The sequence below is a fragment of the Lycorma delicatula genome, chromosome 12 (assembly GCF_047948215.1).
Source record: "Lycorma delicatula isolate Av1 chromosome 12, ASM4794821v1, whole genome shotgun sequence".
NCBI classification, from domain to species: domain Eukaryota; kingdom Metazoa; phylum Arthropoda; class Insecta; order Hemiptera; family Fulgoridae; genus Lycorma; species Lycorma delicatula.
Genome location: NC_134466.1, coordinates 59,652,937 through 59,670,352, shown reverse-complemented (window position 1 = coordinate 59,670,352; position 17,416 = coordinate 59,652,937). Strand labels below are relative to the sequence as shown.

The window sequence follows — 17,416 nt, the reverse complement described above, 5'->3', positions numbered from 1 at the left end:
GGAATTCTTGTTTTTTTGGAATTAATTTTATTTATTTGTCTAATGTTATCCCCTTCAAAATAGTTCCCGTTAGATATTATATACTTATACCAGTGCTTTTTCAAATCCCCAAAACACTTCTGGAACTCGAACTTTGGAATAGTGTTTAGCTCTTTCAGCTATTTGCTTTTAATATCATCTATGCTTATAAGATGATGGCTCTTTAAGGTTCTCTTTATTTCTGGAAATACAAAAAAGTAACATGGAGCCATGTCTAGCGAATATGGAGGCTCAAGGAATCATTACAGTGTTGTTTTTGGCGAACAAAATTGAAATTGAAATTAAAAATTGATGAACATGCAATGAAGCATGAGCCGGTGCATTAACATGGTGCAAAAGCCATAAATTATTTTGCCACAAATCCGGGCGTTTTTTGAATTGCTTCATGCAAATGGCATTATACTTGTAGGTAATGCTCCTTATTGATCATTTGACCTTGTGGCAAGAACTCATGATGTACTATGCCGTTAAAATTGAAGAACACGGTCAGCATAACCTTTACATTTGACCATACTTATCCAGCTTTTTTCAGTCTTGGTGAACCAGAATGCCTCCACTGGGATGATTCAGCCTTAGTTTTGACAAATCTGTAAAGCCATATTTTATCACCTGTTACGACACATTTCAGTAGTTCTGCATCACTGTTGACTTCATTTACCAATCCCTGAGCAACTTCCATTTGTCGTTGTTTTTGTTCGAAATTCAACAATTTTGCAACAAATTTTGCTGTCATAAGTTTCATTGAAAAAATTTCATGGCATGAGCCAAATGATTTCCCAACATCATCAGTGACTTCTCTGATTGTGATTCGGCGATCATTCATAATCATTTCTTTCACTTTTTCATGTTTTCATTGGTTGTTGATATGCTGGGGTGTCTGGGGCAGTCGTAATCTTCAATGTCTTCACAATTTTCTTAGAAACATTTATACCACTCGTAAACCCTTACTTTACTCATAACAGACTCACCAAAAGTAATATTTAACATTTTAAATCCGACATTGCTTCACTTTATTGCATTCTTATAGCAAAATTTAATATAAATTCTCTGATTCATATTTATACAAATAAAAAATCACTGATCGTACCAAAACACTTGTTATTCTTTTGACATGTGACAGCAGACTAAACATCCAATATGGCTAAAAATGTACTGATACTTTTCAGACATGTTTATCAATACAATGAAAAAATCTCAAGAACTGGATTAATACAACCCGCAAAGTTTCAAAATTCGCATTACATTTTGAACACACGTCGCTTATATATATATATATATGTAAATTAATTTTTAAACAAATTGTAATGTTCACAAATCCTGTAAAAAGAGAAGAATAACAGATTTACATTGGTCCTAGTTTACTTGCTGTTTTTGTTTATTCTCATATCATTCTGAACATTTAAATCCACAAAATTTATAAATTTATTTATTTTATAAATTTCTTAACCTTAATAAATTAACCATAACTATTAATTTTCACACAAATGATGCCTCAATTGTACTGAATTTAATTAAAATCAAATTGTCTATGAAATGTAATGTTTGTCAAACCTGCCAATTGTTTGTACCCAGCTCTGAGTAACATCCTTTAGGAACAAAAGCATTAAGAAAAAAATTAAAAAAATATCTATTAGATGCTAAGGATCTATTGGGTAAAAAAATATTCATTCACTTTTTCATTGCTTACGTTTAAAAATCATGTATTCTTTAGCTTTGGAAAACAACTGACTGATTTAAAGATTGTCTGATTTAATTATATGAGAAAATTTATTCTCATATAATTACTATACGCTTTCTTTTCTAAACTGCACTATACTAACTTCATTCTTTACTTCTCTTGGTGTACCATTAAATAATTTAAACCCACTGTAACATAATGATCTTTGTACTGCTAGTTTGTTTGTTCTTTGAATCCTCAAATCTGTTTTATTACTTAAAGAACATGTTTGATAAATGAGATATCTTTCAATCAGTACTTAAGAAACCTCTTCATTTTTACTCTAAAAATTAGTATTAACCTTAAGAACATTTTGCTTAATATTCATCCAACATAATGTCCATAATACCAATAATGTCCAACATAATACCATTTTATGACTTTTAATCGTGAAACAAAAATAAAAAACACACTTCTATAATGAATGGTAGCTTGAAGACTAAACCAATTCATGATATGCACAGTTAAATGTAAATGGAAATGTCTGGCTTTTACATTCACAGTCAACTCCTGATTATCCGCGATAATTACCAAGTAGAGAGAGGATTGCAGATAATGCAAAATCATAGTAAAATCGCAATCGATCCAAAAATAATATTTAATAAAGTAAAATATGTTAAAATGACCATATCCTGTACTGCAGTACAATATTTACATGCACCACAACATCAAGATATAATGGTAAAAAATAAAATAAAATACATTACACTATATATACACTATTATGTACCAGTAAAAGTAATATAAAGAAGTTTATTCAAAATACAAATTAACATACAACAAATTTCCAGTATCACTAATACTGTATGTAAATAGATTGTACATGCAGTAGTGAATGTACTAGGTAATGTATTAACAAATACTTATTATTAAAACTGCAGTATCTAAAGAGAAAAAAAAAATACAGACATGAAAAAAAAATTAATAAATTGGGCATTTTACTCTTTCAGATTTTTTTTTTTAAATAAGAAGCAATTGATTGGTTTAGTGTCTGAAAACACTTTCTTTTAATTAATTTTCCATAGGATAATAATATCGCATAATGAACTATCGTCCTATCGCTTTAGTTTTTTTCTAAGAGGCATCTTGGTTAAGCTGCCACACTGCAGTTAAACCACTCATGGATAGTCAAGAGTTGACTGTACCAAGAAAGAATATTTCTGCTTTGTAAAAAGAAAAAAATACAATTACTCTTTGATATTGGGAAAAACCAAATTTTTATCACAAAAAAAGTAGATCAACTAAATTTAATAAAATGTAGTAAAACTAAAAACTGTTAGTTCAAGATTTATAGAAGACGTTGTAAGATAATTTGATACTAAATTATCATTACTACTGTTATCGATCCAGTTCAAAATAGAATTACAAACAAAAACCAAACATTGATAAAATATTCCACAAAGAATTATTTATGAATGAATTAAAGTTTAAAAATATAAAAATTTAAAGTTAACAATATCGGATATGGTTGGAATTTATAAAACCAAATTGGTACCAGTGAATAAACTCAGTGTACATAAAAACTATAAAAAAAAATTATACACAAAACTTACAGAAAAAAGTTGGTCGGTGATCTAAACAGTGCTTTACTAGGTCAGTCAACTATAAACCAGACTTTTGTTTTTGTTTATTAGTACAGAATAAAAACAAAAAACATATTTATTATTTTTCTACGTAGTCTCTCTGAAGTTCTATACATTTCTCCAAAAATGTGAGGAGCTTGTGGATTCCTTGTTCATAAAATGTTTGAGGTCGTGTTACGAGCCAATTGTACACAAACTCCTCTATTTCGTTGTCAGACTGGAATCGATGGTCTCCCAGTAATTCCTTCAATAACACACTCACAAGGCGATAAATCTGTACTGTATGAGGAATGTTCTAAGTTTTCCCAGAAAATTTCATCCAGTTATCACGAGTGCTAACAGTTATATGAGGTCTAGTGTTGCATAAAGGAGAATCCACTCATCTCCTCCTCCACTCTAGCTCGTACACAAGTCGTGAAGACAAAAGTCTGATTTATTTTTTACTGATCCACATATTATTAAATCATTCCGTAGATCCGTGCCAAACCGTAATAAATTTGTAATAATTAATAAGTAAGATTTAACTGATAATTAACTGCTATTAAAATAAACAAACAAAAATTGGTAGTTATCGTAAATCATTGTTACTAATCTTAATGTTAGAAAAATAAAGTAATGAAAGCTGAGTGACCATACATGTCATTCCTACATATGCCACCTCCTAAAGCCGGTTGTATGGATAAGTTATATGATTAAGATTCTACAGAATATCAACTAGGCAGCTGGGTAGGCAGATGAAAAAAAGAGACATGTATATAAAATATAATGCGATATTTGTCCTGCTCCCATGGTAAAAATTAATTTTGGAGTAATAAAATAAAGATATACTTTTTTTGATCTGATGTTAAATGTTATGAAATGTTATTTGTTATAAATATATATAACATAAAATATAAATAGCTTAAATATGATGTATTATGTATTTTACAATTCTTACAATGTGATCTGTAATTACAAATGAAATGAAGGAACTATCAAAATAAAAATAATTGACCAAATATGATTTCATACTTGAATAAAATAAATGCATCCACTTACAAGTAAATCTCGTTTGTTTTCGGTTGACAATAACTTATTATCATAAACCAATCTGCTCATTTTATTGTCTTTAGATTATTATTGAACACAATAACTGAAGATATATAAAATCTGAAAATAATAAAATTGTTTTCGGCAGACCCGGTTTACAAAAATATGTATTAATAAACAATAGAACATTCCATTTTTAACATTAATTCAAATAAATAAATATCACTTGTGATAAGGAAGGATAAAATTCTCTAATATTGAGCTAACTAGCACAATTGAATTGAATTTTTTATGTTATTATTGAATTTATAACTTTTTTTTATTGGTTGAGTTTATCCCTTATTAGTCTTATGGTACTTATGAATTAATAAAGAGCTGCTTGTTTTTTGATTTTGTTGTAAAGTTTACAGAGAGGCTGCTGGTTTTGAGCCCAAGAAACCTCTATATCTGCAATCTTTGTTATTAAATCAACAGTTAAAATATGTGATCTATTCTGTATCAATTTAACATCAACTCTGAATGAGAAGGATTGAAAATTCAATATTACACCTTTCACGGTTTATTTATTTTGTAAAGTAATTAGGAATAAATTTAAATACGTTTTACAATTAACTTTATAAATTTAGTTTGTTAACATGCTACAGTTAATTCTCGATTCAGTGTTTTGTACTAAATTTTTCTAAAATTAAAATTTGAGATTTACCATTCACTAAGAAAGTAGTTTTTGCATTCGAAAAGGATTGTTCCTTAAATTTATAATTATTTATTCCGATTTTTATAAATCCATTATTTTATATTTGAAACAGTAGGATTCTAACATTGTAAAAGGGTAACCGCAGCATAGTGGATTAAAAAGCAGAACATGGCGAATGTAGAAAAAAAGTAAAATCATTTGAGGTTAACAATTAACAGCAAGATGGCTGCAACATGCTATGGACTAAATTTTCATAGAAATCCTCCAAAGTTTTACACATCTGTCTGTTAACAATCGATGTACTGTATGATATAAATGTTAAAAATCATTTTATTGAACCTGTATTTTAACGAATGATCATATGACATAATTTAAGGAGAAAAAGTAATGTCTTGTTCATTAATACGTGAATACCAATATCATTTAGGAAAATTTTAAAAGAATAAATATCGTCTGGATATTTGGGAAGGAACAGAAATACAAAATTTATTTTTGATTTTGTGTAATACTTAAAAACAAATGTATTATACTTTTTTACATAATATTTGATTGAACAATTGGTAGTTGATGTAGACAAAAGTGATATTTCTGAATAATCCAACTATAACATGAGTTTACTGACAACTCTGAATAAAATAAAATAAATATTGTAAGAAATTAAAATGCATGATAAATTATAATTTATATTAAATTAGAATAATAATTTCATTCATAAATTATAATATAAAGTATGTTACATATTATAAAACATTATAATTATAAAATAGTAATCATAAATAAAAAGAAAAATAAATTATTTATTATTTATAACAGTGGGACTTCTTTCTAACACTTTTCATTACATTTAATGGTGTATCACAAAATTCTCCCAAGACTTTCACGTTCCTTACTACTCGTGAAAATAATGGAAAAATAACATATTTTAGCATATGTGCTAAAATGCTTCATTTGTGAATTATGACTGGTAAAAGATTTCGCTCAGATTTCAGCTAGGCTGGTGAAAATAATTTTATTTTCATTTGTCATTGTTTATTTTGTGGAATAAAGATTATTATTATCATTCTACTTGTGAAAATAATGGAAAAAGTTCATATAAACATACAAGTAAGTGGTAAAATGCTTCGTTTGTGAGTTACGGCTAGTGAAAAATTTCGCTCGGATTTCAGCTATCCTGGTGAAATGAAGTCATATTGGAATTTTTAGGGCATTAATTAATGGGCAGAATTAGTGATTTCTTGGTTTTTGACTTGAAAAGTTTAGTAAAATAGGTTCCAGATTGATAACTGCAGTAGTTTTTGAGAAATCTGGGATGAGAACCAGTAAACGGGGGTAAAAAACCCCTGAATTTTTATGTTTGACATATGTAACTTTGTTAAATGGGAAATAAACAAAACGTTGAATAGAAATAAAAAAGATTTGAGTTTTATTTAGAAAGAGTGCATTATTATATTTTCAATTTTTTATTTTTAACAGTAAATTTTGTTTTTACAAATTTTTCACAACATCAAAAATGAATTTGGTTTTTGATTACATTAAACAAGTACATTTCTGGAATTGTAGTAATATCCTGTTACTAAATAAAACTCAAATTTTCCTATCTTTTGTTCGTTTTATGCAATTTATCTTATACCGTATGAAATACGGTATTTATACGGTATGCAATACGGCGTTTTATGCAATTTATCTTATTCAGAATTAAATTCTGTACAAGTCTTTTTAAAAGTGTTATGTGTTTATTACCTAATTAACAAAGTTATTGCTCAAATATATAAAACATGGTGTTTTTACTCCAATTTATTGTTTCTCACCCCAGATTTCTCATAAACTACTACAGATATAGTTCTGGGACCTATGTTAATCAATTTTTAAAGTCAAAACCAAGAAACCACTAATTCTGCCCCTTATTTAATGCTCTAAAAATTTCAATATGATCTCATTTCACCAAGGTAGCTGAAATCCGAGCGAAATCTTCCACTAGCTGTAACTCACAAACGAAGCATTTTACCACTTACTTGTATGTTTATATGAACTTTTTCCATTATTTTCACAAGTAGAATAATAATAATAATAATAATCTTTATTCCACAAAATAAGCAGATGACAAATGAAAATAAAATTATTTAGTTATAAATTCTAAATACATAAGCTTAGTAGTAGACATACAACCAAACAATATAAAATAATAAAAGTAAACAATTATTACACAATCTTGTGGAACTACATACCCCACAATAGGTTATTTAAGTCCCAGGAGAACTTTGTGACACACCTTTATAAAAATTACCTTTACTTCATAAGAGCAGTTTTTAAAGAATTTAAATCATCTATAGAATTCAAGTTATCTAGAATTTAAGTTACACTTACAGGCTTCAACATTTTTCAATAAGTCATTAAACATTTAAGAAAAAAATTAAAAACTTTAAAAAAATAATAAAACTGACTTAAAAAAAAAAATCTGATGTGAACACCATATGACTTCCTTGTACACCTATTAAATTACAAATACGCATCTTTTTAAAATGAAAAGTACATAAAACTTCATTTCATTAATAACTTCTGATATTTTTCCATATTTTTTTTTTTTACTGTTATTACTGAATTATTAGTTATTGTAGATTTTTTTTACAATCAGAGGTTAACACTTATTAATGAATCAATATATTTAAATAAAAAAAAGGAGATGAAGTCTGATTTGAACCGATGTGTCTACCGCTTGTAAGATCTAAATATTTCATTAATTAAAATTTTATTTGGCTATAACTCTGGAACCAATGAAAATACACACCACTTATGATATAAGGTTAAAAAGATCACAATGAGAGCTTATTACTGCAGTTAAGAAAGCCCAAAATCCAATTTTTTGGGGTTTTGGGCTTTTTTGAACACTTTTGGTCTAGTCGATTGCAATCAAAAGGGAAGGTGGGCAACTAGATGTTACAACAGTCCTAAATCCAAAGGTTAATCGTTTTTGAGTTACGTGAGATACATATATACGTACAGAATTCACACCTAGTCAAAACTAGGTGTGAACTAGTCAAAATGGATTCAAGGATGGTCAAAATGGATATTTCTGTTGAAATCTGAAAACTGAAATATTTTGCGATCACAATACTTTCTTTACTTCATACAAGGAAGTAATAACTAACAAAAATAATACTATTTTGATTTTATAAATATTTTCAATTTTCTAACTTTAAACTTTGACTTTTTGGAGCTAGCACAATACCAAAAATTATGCTTTGTTTATATTAACATATAATTCAGTGCTGATTTAGAAAATAAAAAAATTGGCAAAATATTCCATGACATTCCTGGTTATGCCAGTCAAGTCATTCAACGCCTTACACAGCTTTTTCATTTCAAACATTAAGGGTCTGACTTATTTTTTTTTATTATTAATTCACCCCGTATAAGCTTCCAGCTTGTGCTTGGGAATATGAAATGGAAATTTTGTAGCGTATAAAAAATGCCATGCCTGACCAGGATTCAAACTTGGGACCTCTGGATAAAAGGCTGAGACGCTACCACTCCACCCCCGAGATCAGCTTTTATTTCTATAATAAAATAATTTCATCATCATTTTATAGAAACAATAACAAAAATCTACTAACATGATTAGAAAACATTTTTGTAACCAAATTTTTTAATGTTATTAATAAGATTTAATGTTAAGTATAAAATTAAAAATTTACTAATAACAAAAATAAAATTACAGAAGAATTCTCAATTCTACAATTAGAATTGAGAGTGGAAGAAGTGTTAGGAGAAGACCAATTTGGTTTCAGGAAAAGTATAGGGATAAGGGAAGCAATTTTAGGCCTCAGATTAATAATAGAAGGAAGATTAAAAAAAAAATAAAGACATACTTGGCATTTATAGACCTAGAAAAGGCATTCGATAACGTAGACTAGAATAAAATGTTCAGCATTTTATAAAAAGCAGGGTTTAAATACAGAGATAGAAGAACAATTGCTAACATTTACAGGAACCAAATAGCAACAGTAATAATTGAAGAACATAAGAGAGAAGCCGTAATAAGAAAGGGAGTCTGACAAGGATGTTCCCTATCCCCGTTACTTTTTAATCTTTACATAGAACTAGCAGTTAATGATGTTAAAGAACAATTTAGATTCGGAGTAACAGTACAAGGTGAAAAGATAAAGATGCTACGATTTGCTGATAATATAGTAATTCTAACAGAGAGTAAAAAGGATTTAGAAGAAACAATAAATGGCACGGATGAAGTCCTACGCAAAGAACTACCGCATGAATATAAACAAGAACAAAAGGAATGAAATGTAGTAGAAATAACAAAGATGGACCACTGAATGTGAAAATAGGAAGAGAAAAGATTATGGAGGTAGAAGAATTTTGTTATTTGGGAAGTAGAATTACTAAAGATGGACGAAGCAGGAGCGGCATAAAATGCCGAATAGCACAGGCGATACGAGCCTTCAGTCATAAATATAATTTGTTCACATCAAAAATTAATTTAAATGTCAGGAAAATATTTTGAAAGTATTATTTTTGGAGCGTCGCTTTATATGGAAGTAAAACTTGGACGATCAGAGTACCTAAGAAGAAAAGATTAGAAGCTTTTGAAATGCGGTGCTATAGGAAAATGTTGAAAATCAGACGGGTGGATAAAGTGACAAATGAAGAAGTGTTGCGGCAAATAGATGAAGAAAGAAGCATTTGAAAAAATATAGCTAAAAGAAGAGACAGACAACCACATATTTTGGCATCCTGGAATAGTCGCTTTAATATTGGAGAGACAAATAGAAGGAAAAAATTATGTAGGCAGGCAACGTTTGGAATATGTAAAACAAATTGTTAGGGATGTACGATGTAGGGGGTATATTAAAATGACGACTAGTACTAGATAAGGAATCTTGAAGAGCTGCATCAAACCAGTCAAATGACTGAAGACAAAAAAAAATAAAATACACAAACATGAAAATAACTTTTCATACTTTTCAAGTTTTACTTTTTTTTTTAATTTTCTTGGGCTATTGTGATATGAAACTAAAGCCTTTTAATAAAATAGTTCAACAGTTTTAAAGTTCTCTCTAAATCTAACACCCACTCTGACAAGCTAAAATAAGAAAAAGAAAATAAAAAAAAAGTTTTTCTGCATTTTAGGTACAGGATCTATAATTTAAAAAAAAAGTAGACATTTCTTGATCCTCAACATATGAAGTGCGGACTTTTAAAAGGTGTTTGAAAAATATTTAAACTTACAGAAAATAATGCAAAAGAACAGAAAACAAATATTTTATTTTTAAGGGGTGGCAGTTGATGTTTTTAAAAAAACTTTTCTTGATTATTTATGTATGCATTATAGGAAAAAAATGTGCTTCAATAAAGTTTTTTCTAAAATGCCTCTGAAGAAACTTGAAATCTGTATTTTTGCAATTTTTGCACCTCTAAAAAATTCTGAAAAAAAAATTATGATCAATGCCCCATGTACAGAAATATTTGAGCCAAATCGCTCGCTTCAGTCTAATCTTACATATAAGGCCAAAAGTAGTGTGGATCAACGTAAGCACAAACATACATGTTTTTCAGGTCTAGATGAACTAAATGGACCCTAAAACATAAAGATTTGAAAAAAGTCCATACACCATTTTTGACCTATCACACCTTTTTGTTTAATACAGCTATTATAAGTAAAAATTTTAAAACGAATTGGACATTTTTTTTCTGTCCATCGTATTTTTTTAAGTCCATTTTATTTTTATCTGAAATATGAATAAGCCTATATAAAACCATGACCTGTATAAAAAAAATGTATATAAGAAATTTAGAGGAAGAAACCTCAATTATTAAATCATTTGGATAAAAATTTAAAAAAGAGAGAAATAGTGCAAAACCAATGATAATGAAAGCACTATCAACCATGAGTAAGGCTCATTTTTACATTTGTTAAGGTTCATTACAAAAAAAATTAAAATTTTAATTATTTCTCCATAAATTTTTTCAACTAATTTTCCTGAATTTTCATATAAAATAGTGTTGTAAGCATCATACTGTATTTTATTACAGTAAAAACCCAACAATGAGCAACCTTATAACAAAATGTTTTTTTTTTAAAAATCATCTGTAAAGAAAATATAATTTTTAATTAAAAAAATTTTTTAAACATTTCAAAAAATCTATTTAAAAAACTTATAACAGAGTGTAGAGAAACTTCCTCACTAAAATAAACAAAACAGTCATCGAAATTGGTCTATTAGATGAAAAACGGTTTTAATTCACATAAAAAATATAGATACTGCTAAAGATTTTTTTATTACACCAAATTTTTTTTTATTCAAATAAAAATGAAAATAACAAGTATCATAAAGTTAATGTAGGATTTTAATTGTGCATCACTGGTTTCCTGCAGGGTTGGTAGCATTCTGTAGTCAAATGTAGTAAACAAACTATGATCACTAATACGGAAACCCACCGGGTTGGTCTAGTGGTGAACGCTTCTTCCCAAATCAGTTGATTTGGAAGTCAAGAGTTCCAGTGTTCAAGTCCTAACAAAGACGGTTACTCTTATACGAACTTGAATACTAGATCATAGATACCGGTGTTCTTTGGTGGTTGGGTTTCAATTAACCCCACATCTCAGAAATGATCAAACTGAGACTGTACAAGACTACACTTCATTTATATTCATACATATCCTCATTCATCCTCTGAAATAATATCTGAACTATAATTCCAGGAGGCTACACAGGAAAAACAAAATGCTCCGGTCACTAATACATGGCAAGAAGCGTGTATGACGATCATCAAAAATTATTACAAGCACAAAAATGTTTTTGCTGAGCTTGTGGGCAAATTATATAGCATTGTTGGAGGAACGATGTCTGAATTGAAACAACTGTGAAAAGACTTGCTGAAAAATTTTAATAAACAGGTCCAGTTAGAAACAACAAAAAACAAGCAAACCTTATACTGGCCATTCAACCGAAAACATTACCAATGTGGATGATAGTGTGGCAGCGTCCTAATACATCAGTAAACTGTCATTCACTGTAATAAAACATTTCAAAAAGCAAAATGCAGCAGACTTTAACAAAAGATTTACATCTACACCTGTTCCAAAATTCAGCTAACCTAGGAGAACTGAAGCCGGATAAATACCATTTGAAATGCCATTTGTATTTGTCAACTTTTTACTGGAAAATGAACCAGTACATGACAATTCTGCAAGAAAATCATCTTCATAGACGGGATGCGTTTTCATCTTATGGGTATGTCAACAAACAAAATCTTGCATTTGAGACATATCCTAAGGTCATTCAAGAATAACTTACAAACCCAATGGGTGACAGTTTGGTGCGGATTTCATATTGTTCAAGTAATCAGGATGTTCCTTTTTAAAAGTGAATACAAAAAAGCAATGAACATTAATGGTGAATGTTATCATGAGATGATATTGAACTTTTGTGGCTTTACTTGAATTGTACAGTTTCGGATGCCATGTTCCAGCAGGATGACACACCTACTGTACGGAGAATGAAACAATCAGCTTCTCATGGAAGAAACTCTGATTCTGTGAAAATAAAAACGATTTCTAAATTGAAAGCAAACGTTAGAGAGATATTTACAGCATTGAACTGCAGTTATAAAAAAAAAATGTTATCCAGAATTTTATCTAAAAAATTTGAGTACCTACTTCATCACTTTTAATGACAACATTTACCATTTCAAAAAATGTAATAAGTTCTTGTCAGCTAATAAATAAATAAAATTATTTTTTTTCTGAAATTAAATTCGTAAATGCATAAATGTTGCTTGATAATTACTATTCTCTACACTCTCAAAATAATGTGAGCTTATGCTTTTTTTATCTAGCAATTGATCTGTGAAAATTAATTCAGTGTTTCATTATAAAATCAGATTTTTATATTTAACATAATACATCCAAAATGATGTATTGCAAGTAATTTGTATGCAAATCATATCTTCTAATCTGAAATATCTTAATAAATCTAAGATTTTCATCCATATTAAGTATTTATGACTTGTGTGACTTACTCAAAAAATTAGAACGAGTTTTGAAGAGTAAAAATAATTCACAAATGTGAATCCTGTAGACTCCTACTCAAAAACTTAAAATTTTTGACAGTACATTTTTATTTCTATCTATGAATGTGCAATCTTTGTTAAAACATAATCTTATTACTAACAACTAACATTTATTATTAAAAATAGTAATAACTACTGCTATCAAACCAAACCACAGAACTATTTAATGTAACCCAACAAAATACTTCAGATTATAAAAATACCTTACTTTGCTTCTCTTGTCATAATAAATTCCTGAACCCTCTAAAAAACCTTTACACAAATTTAAAAAGGTTTTCTTTTATTGAAATAATATTACCTGTTGATGAGTTTTTAAATATTACTAATTATTAAGCAATCTTTTAAAACCACGGTGAATTTTCTGTATCCTCTTCAATATGTACATAAATACAAATTCAAATAATTTTCATTAATACCTACTGAAATGCTATTTATTCTTTAGTAAATTTAGTATATTAAGAAATTTAACTTAGTATTATGTTATATATTTATATTCTTTATTATAAAAATGGATTTTAAACAGTTCTATTCTTAATTTTATAATTAATTGTACATTTTGTGATACTACTTGGATCAAGATTTCTCTTGAACTATGCAATCAAATACTGAAATGTTGAGACAATTTCTTTTTATTTTACCTGTGAAGTATAGATGAGGTGTGATCAAAAAGAAACCAACTTTATTTTTCATTGTGGTAACCAATGGTAGCACAGGAAGGAGACTGTCGTGGAATGTAACCTTGACTCATTCTGGTTACATATGATTCACTGTTTTGCTGCCATTGGAGCCAATCACTGCTTAGCAGCCATTAAAGTAAAAAATGTGCCAAGTGCTTGTGTTTTCAAACTAAGTCATTTTGAATCCACATTAAGTTTTATAAGAACTTGGTGAAATGGAAGTAAAAACAAAGAAGAAAATTCAAACAGCGTTTGCTGATCAAGCTACGAGAGTTATACAAATTAAAGAAAGGTATTGCATTTCCAAAATGGCTGAAAATCTATCAAAGTGATAAATCCTCTGACAGACCTTCCACCAGTAAAAATCCTGAAAAAATCAACCAATTTCAATGAATGATCACCAAATAACAATTGGAAAGCTTGAAGATGGTTAACTGCACAAGGTGCTTCAAGGCAAGAAATGATTCATTTGAATGATACGTTTGGTGTAATGATACGTTTGGTGTAATAACTAAAATGTATAATTTAAAAAAAACAGCTTACCAAATTCCAGTTTAATTTCCTCTAGCACTTTTCGGCTACTCTGCTATCTTCAAGAAGAATATAATTAAATATAAATATTAAATATAAAAAACTTTTGATGAATAATAAAATGAAGATAAATTGTTATATATAAATAAAATTCAATTATGGTAGTTTTATAATTTTAATCATAATTCCTCTTTAAGATGGCAGTATAGCCAAAAGCACTCAAGGAAATTAAAATGGAATTTAGTAGGCTATTTTTTTAAATTATATATAATAACGTACTTAAATCGATAATCTTATTGAAGTATATCTAGGCTTTCCTTGCTGTGCACTTTGAAAGAAGAAGAAAGTTATTGCATTTTATCACAGTTTCAAGAATGGACTCTTACAGGTAAATATTGTAATGAAATGTGGCAGTATAATGAACTGATTAAGGCCTTTTAATTTTATGTACTGAAAATAGAAGAAAAATAGCTGTATTCTTATTTTTTATTTTTATATATATTTTTTTTAAAGACTAAATTAAGAACATTTCTTGAGTTTTGCTGCTGATATTAAACTGTTCTTTTTTTTAACCAGTGTTAATTTTTATTTTTTCTCTATCAAGAAATAACAATTGTAATTTAAGGAGGAGGCAGCTATTCTATGAGAATTAATTCAGTTACTCAATTTTTGTTCTTATCTTTTTGTCTGTCTAATTTATGTTTTTTATGTTCTTGATATGTAATATTTTTCTTTTAAATAAATACTTTTATTATTATATTATTAATTATTATGTTAATTAAATACCTTCAAGTGTTCTAAAGCAGTAACAATGCAGTCTAAATTTGAACCACCGATCACAACTGGATAACATGTACATTCTGCTGAATTTTTCATGCCATATGTAGATGGCTTCTTCAATAGTAAACTTCCTCCAGTGTAAGATGGCAACCTAAGTAACATATAAGTGCATAATTATTATCGAGACATAATGATTAAAAATCAATTTTAAAAATAAAAACAAAGAAACAAATTATTTCTTAGAAACTTTTTGTATACAGCAGGGTGTCAATTATCTGAACACTGATTTTCCAGATGCCCAACTATCCAGGCCTATATCTGCACTAGGCAATTATACAATGATACACAATTTATAAAATCTAAAATACTATTCAAATAAAGCTTTGCTTCAACAGGAAACGTATTTTTAGTTTTTTAATTGAGTTTTTTCCAATTCATATACCACAGAACGTAGGCTTGTGTTAAACTAATTTAATTCTGAAAAGATTGATGGAAATGCATTAACTGGTCAAGTATGAAGTATAATGTTTGTTTTAATTTTGCTGTGCACATACAGTAGGTCAAAACAAATGACAATTGTCAAATTCTTTAACCAATCTAAGTTTCATAACTTTACGTAGGGTAGACAGCATCATAATGAAATCTGACAAGTTTTTCTCAAAGCGATATTTTCAACCAATACTGTTAAATTTCTATAAAGTTACTGATCTTAAACAGTCCTGCATGCATAATTAATTTAACTCTAGTGCTGTTAACATACGTGTCAATATGATTACAGTTTGTCAATATAATTTCTGCAACAAAATTAAAATGAGTTGTTTCATCAATGAAAGAAAAAGTAGAAATATTAGAAAAATTGATAAATGGTTATCAGGTAATGCCGTAACAGATCAATAATCAATTTCTCTTGAATACTTTTTTTTTTCAATAAGTTGTTTAAATGACATATTTACTTTATGGTTATATATGCTGTGAGATATCAATAACGGCGGAAGTATGAAGATTGGTAAAAAAAAAACAATCTAAAAATTGAACTTAAAAAAAAACCAGATTAAAGAGGGAAAGAATGTATTAGATTTTTGCTAAAATTCAAAAAAGAGATCAGGGTATTTTGGCCAAAATAAAATTTAAACTCTTTATCACTTGGCACTTAAGCAAAAGATTTTTCTTACAAAAGTTTGAGTTTTTCTTATAAAGATTACAAATTATAAAAATTTTTATTTAATATTCATCACCCTCCCAAAAAATTATATTTTTTTCTAGTTATATCTTGCTTCAGAAAAGGAGTTAACAAGAGTTTTTGCATCCTTATTTTCTACATCAATAGGCCTTCAAATCATTACAACAATTATTTGCCCATCCATCTCCAATAGTTGTGGTAACTAAAAATATTTTTTAATTTAAAAAAAATTAATTTATTTTAAATTTAAGTCCATCCCAAAAGTTGCCCGTTGCATTTAAAATGTAAAAATTTTAATTTTTCAATAAACTCTGGTAATTCTTTAAAAAAAGCGTTATTTTCACCCCTTCCTAAAAAGTTACAATTTATTTTATTAATTAAATTAAGGTTGTACCTTTGTATTTTTTAAATAATTTTAAAAAGTTCTTTTTTTAAGTTTATCATCACTTAAAGATTATTTTTTTTAAATTATTTTTAACCGAATTCTTCCCCTTGGGTATGGGAGCCCCAAGAATATTTTTTTCTAATTTCAAATTTTTAATGATCAAAAAACTTTAGTTGACTTAAGAAATATTTTACTCTTGAAAAAATGAATTGCATAACTTGACTGGTGTAACCAGAAATGTTATGCAATTCATTGCCAATATTTTAAAAAAAAAAGAGTAGGGTAGGAAATTTTAGATTCTTCCTAATAACTTTTGTAAATTCTGATTCTTCTACCAGCAAATTTCTACTCATTGGATATTTTGCAACATATTAACAATCTGATTTTTATTACACTCAATATATATTCTGATTATCTTTTTAATTATTCTGAAATACATTTATTTTTTTATATTTTCATGAACTGCGATAACCATTAAGCAGAATTATACGTACAGTACATATGCTAAACCTTTTTTTAATTTTCCAATTATCCAGACTGGTTATGAAGATTTGTCCTTGCAAAGGTCAATTCAGAAAATCAACAATCTACTGTATTTATAACAATCATAAAATATATAATTCATTAAAAACAAAATTTTTTAAAAATCAATTTCTTTAATGGGGTAAAAGAATTTTTTTATTTTTAAACACTCAAATATCATTGGCAAAAAAAAT

General features: G+C 28.0%; 1 protein-coding gene across 1 annotated transcript in view; it reads right to left on the bottom strand.

Annotated features, from left to right (window-relative positions):
* Positions 1-17,416, bottom strand: part of LOC142333255 (uncharacterized) — a 496,762-nt gene that overhangs the window by 424,639 nt on the left and 54,707 nt on the right. The window contains exon 8 of the mRNA XM_075380258.1: positions 15,142-15,286. Within this exon, the coding sequence (XP_075236373.1) occupies positions 15,142-15,286 (145 nt within the window). The remainder of the gene's footprint in view (positions 1-15,141; positions 15,287-17,416) is intronic.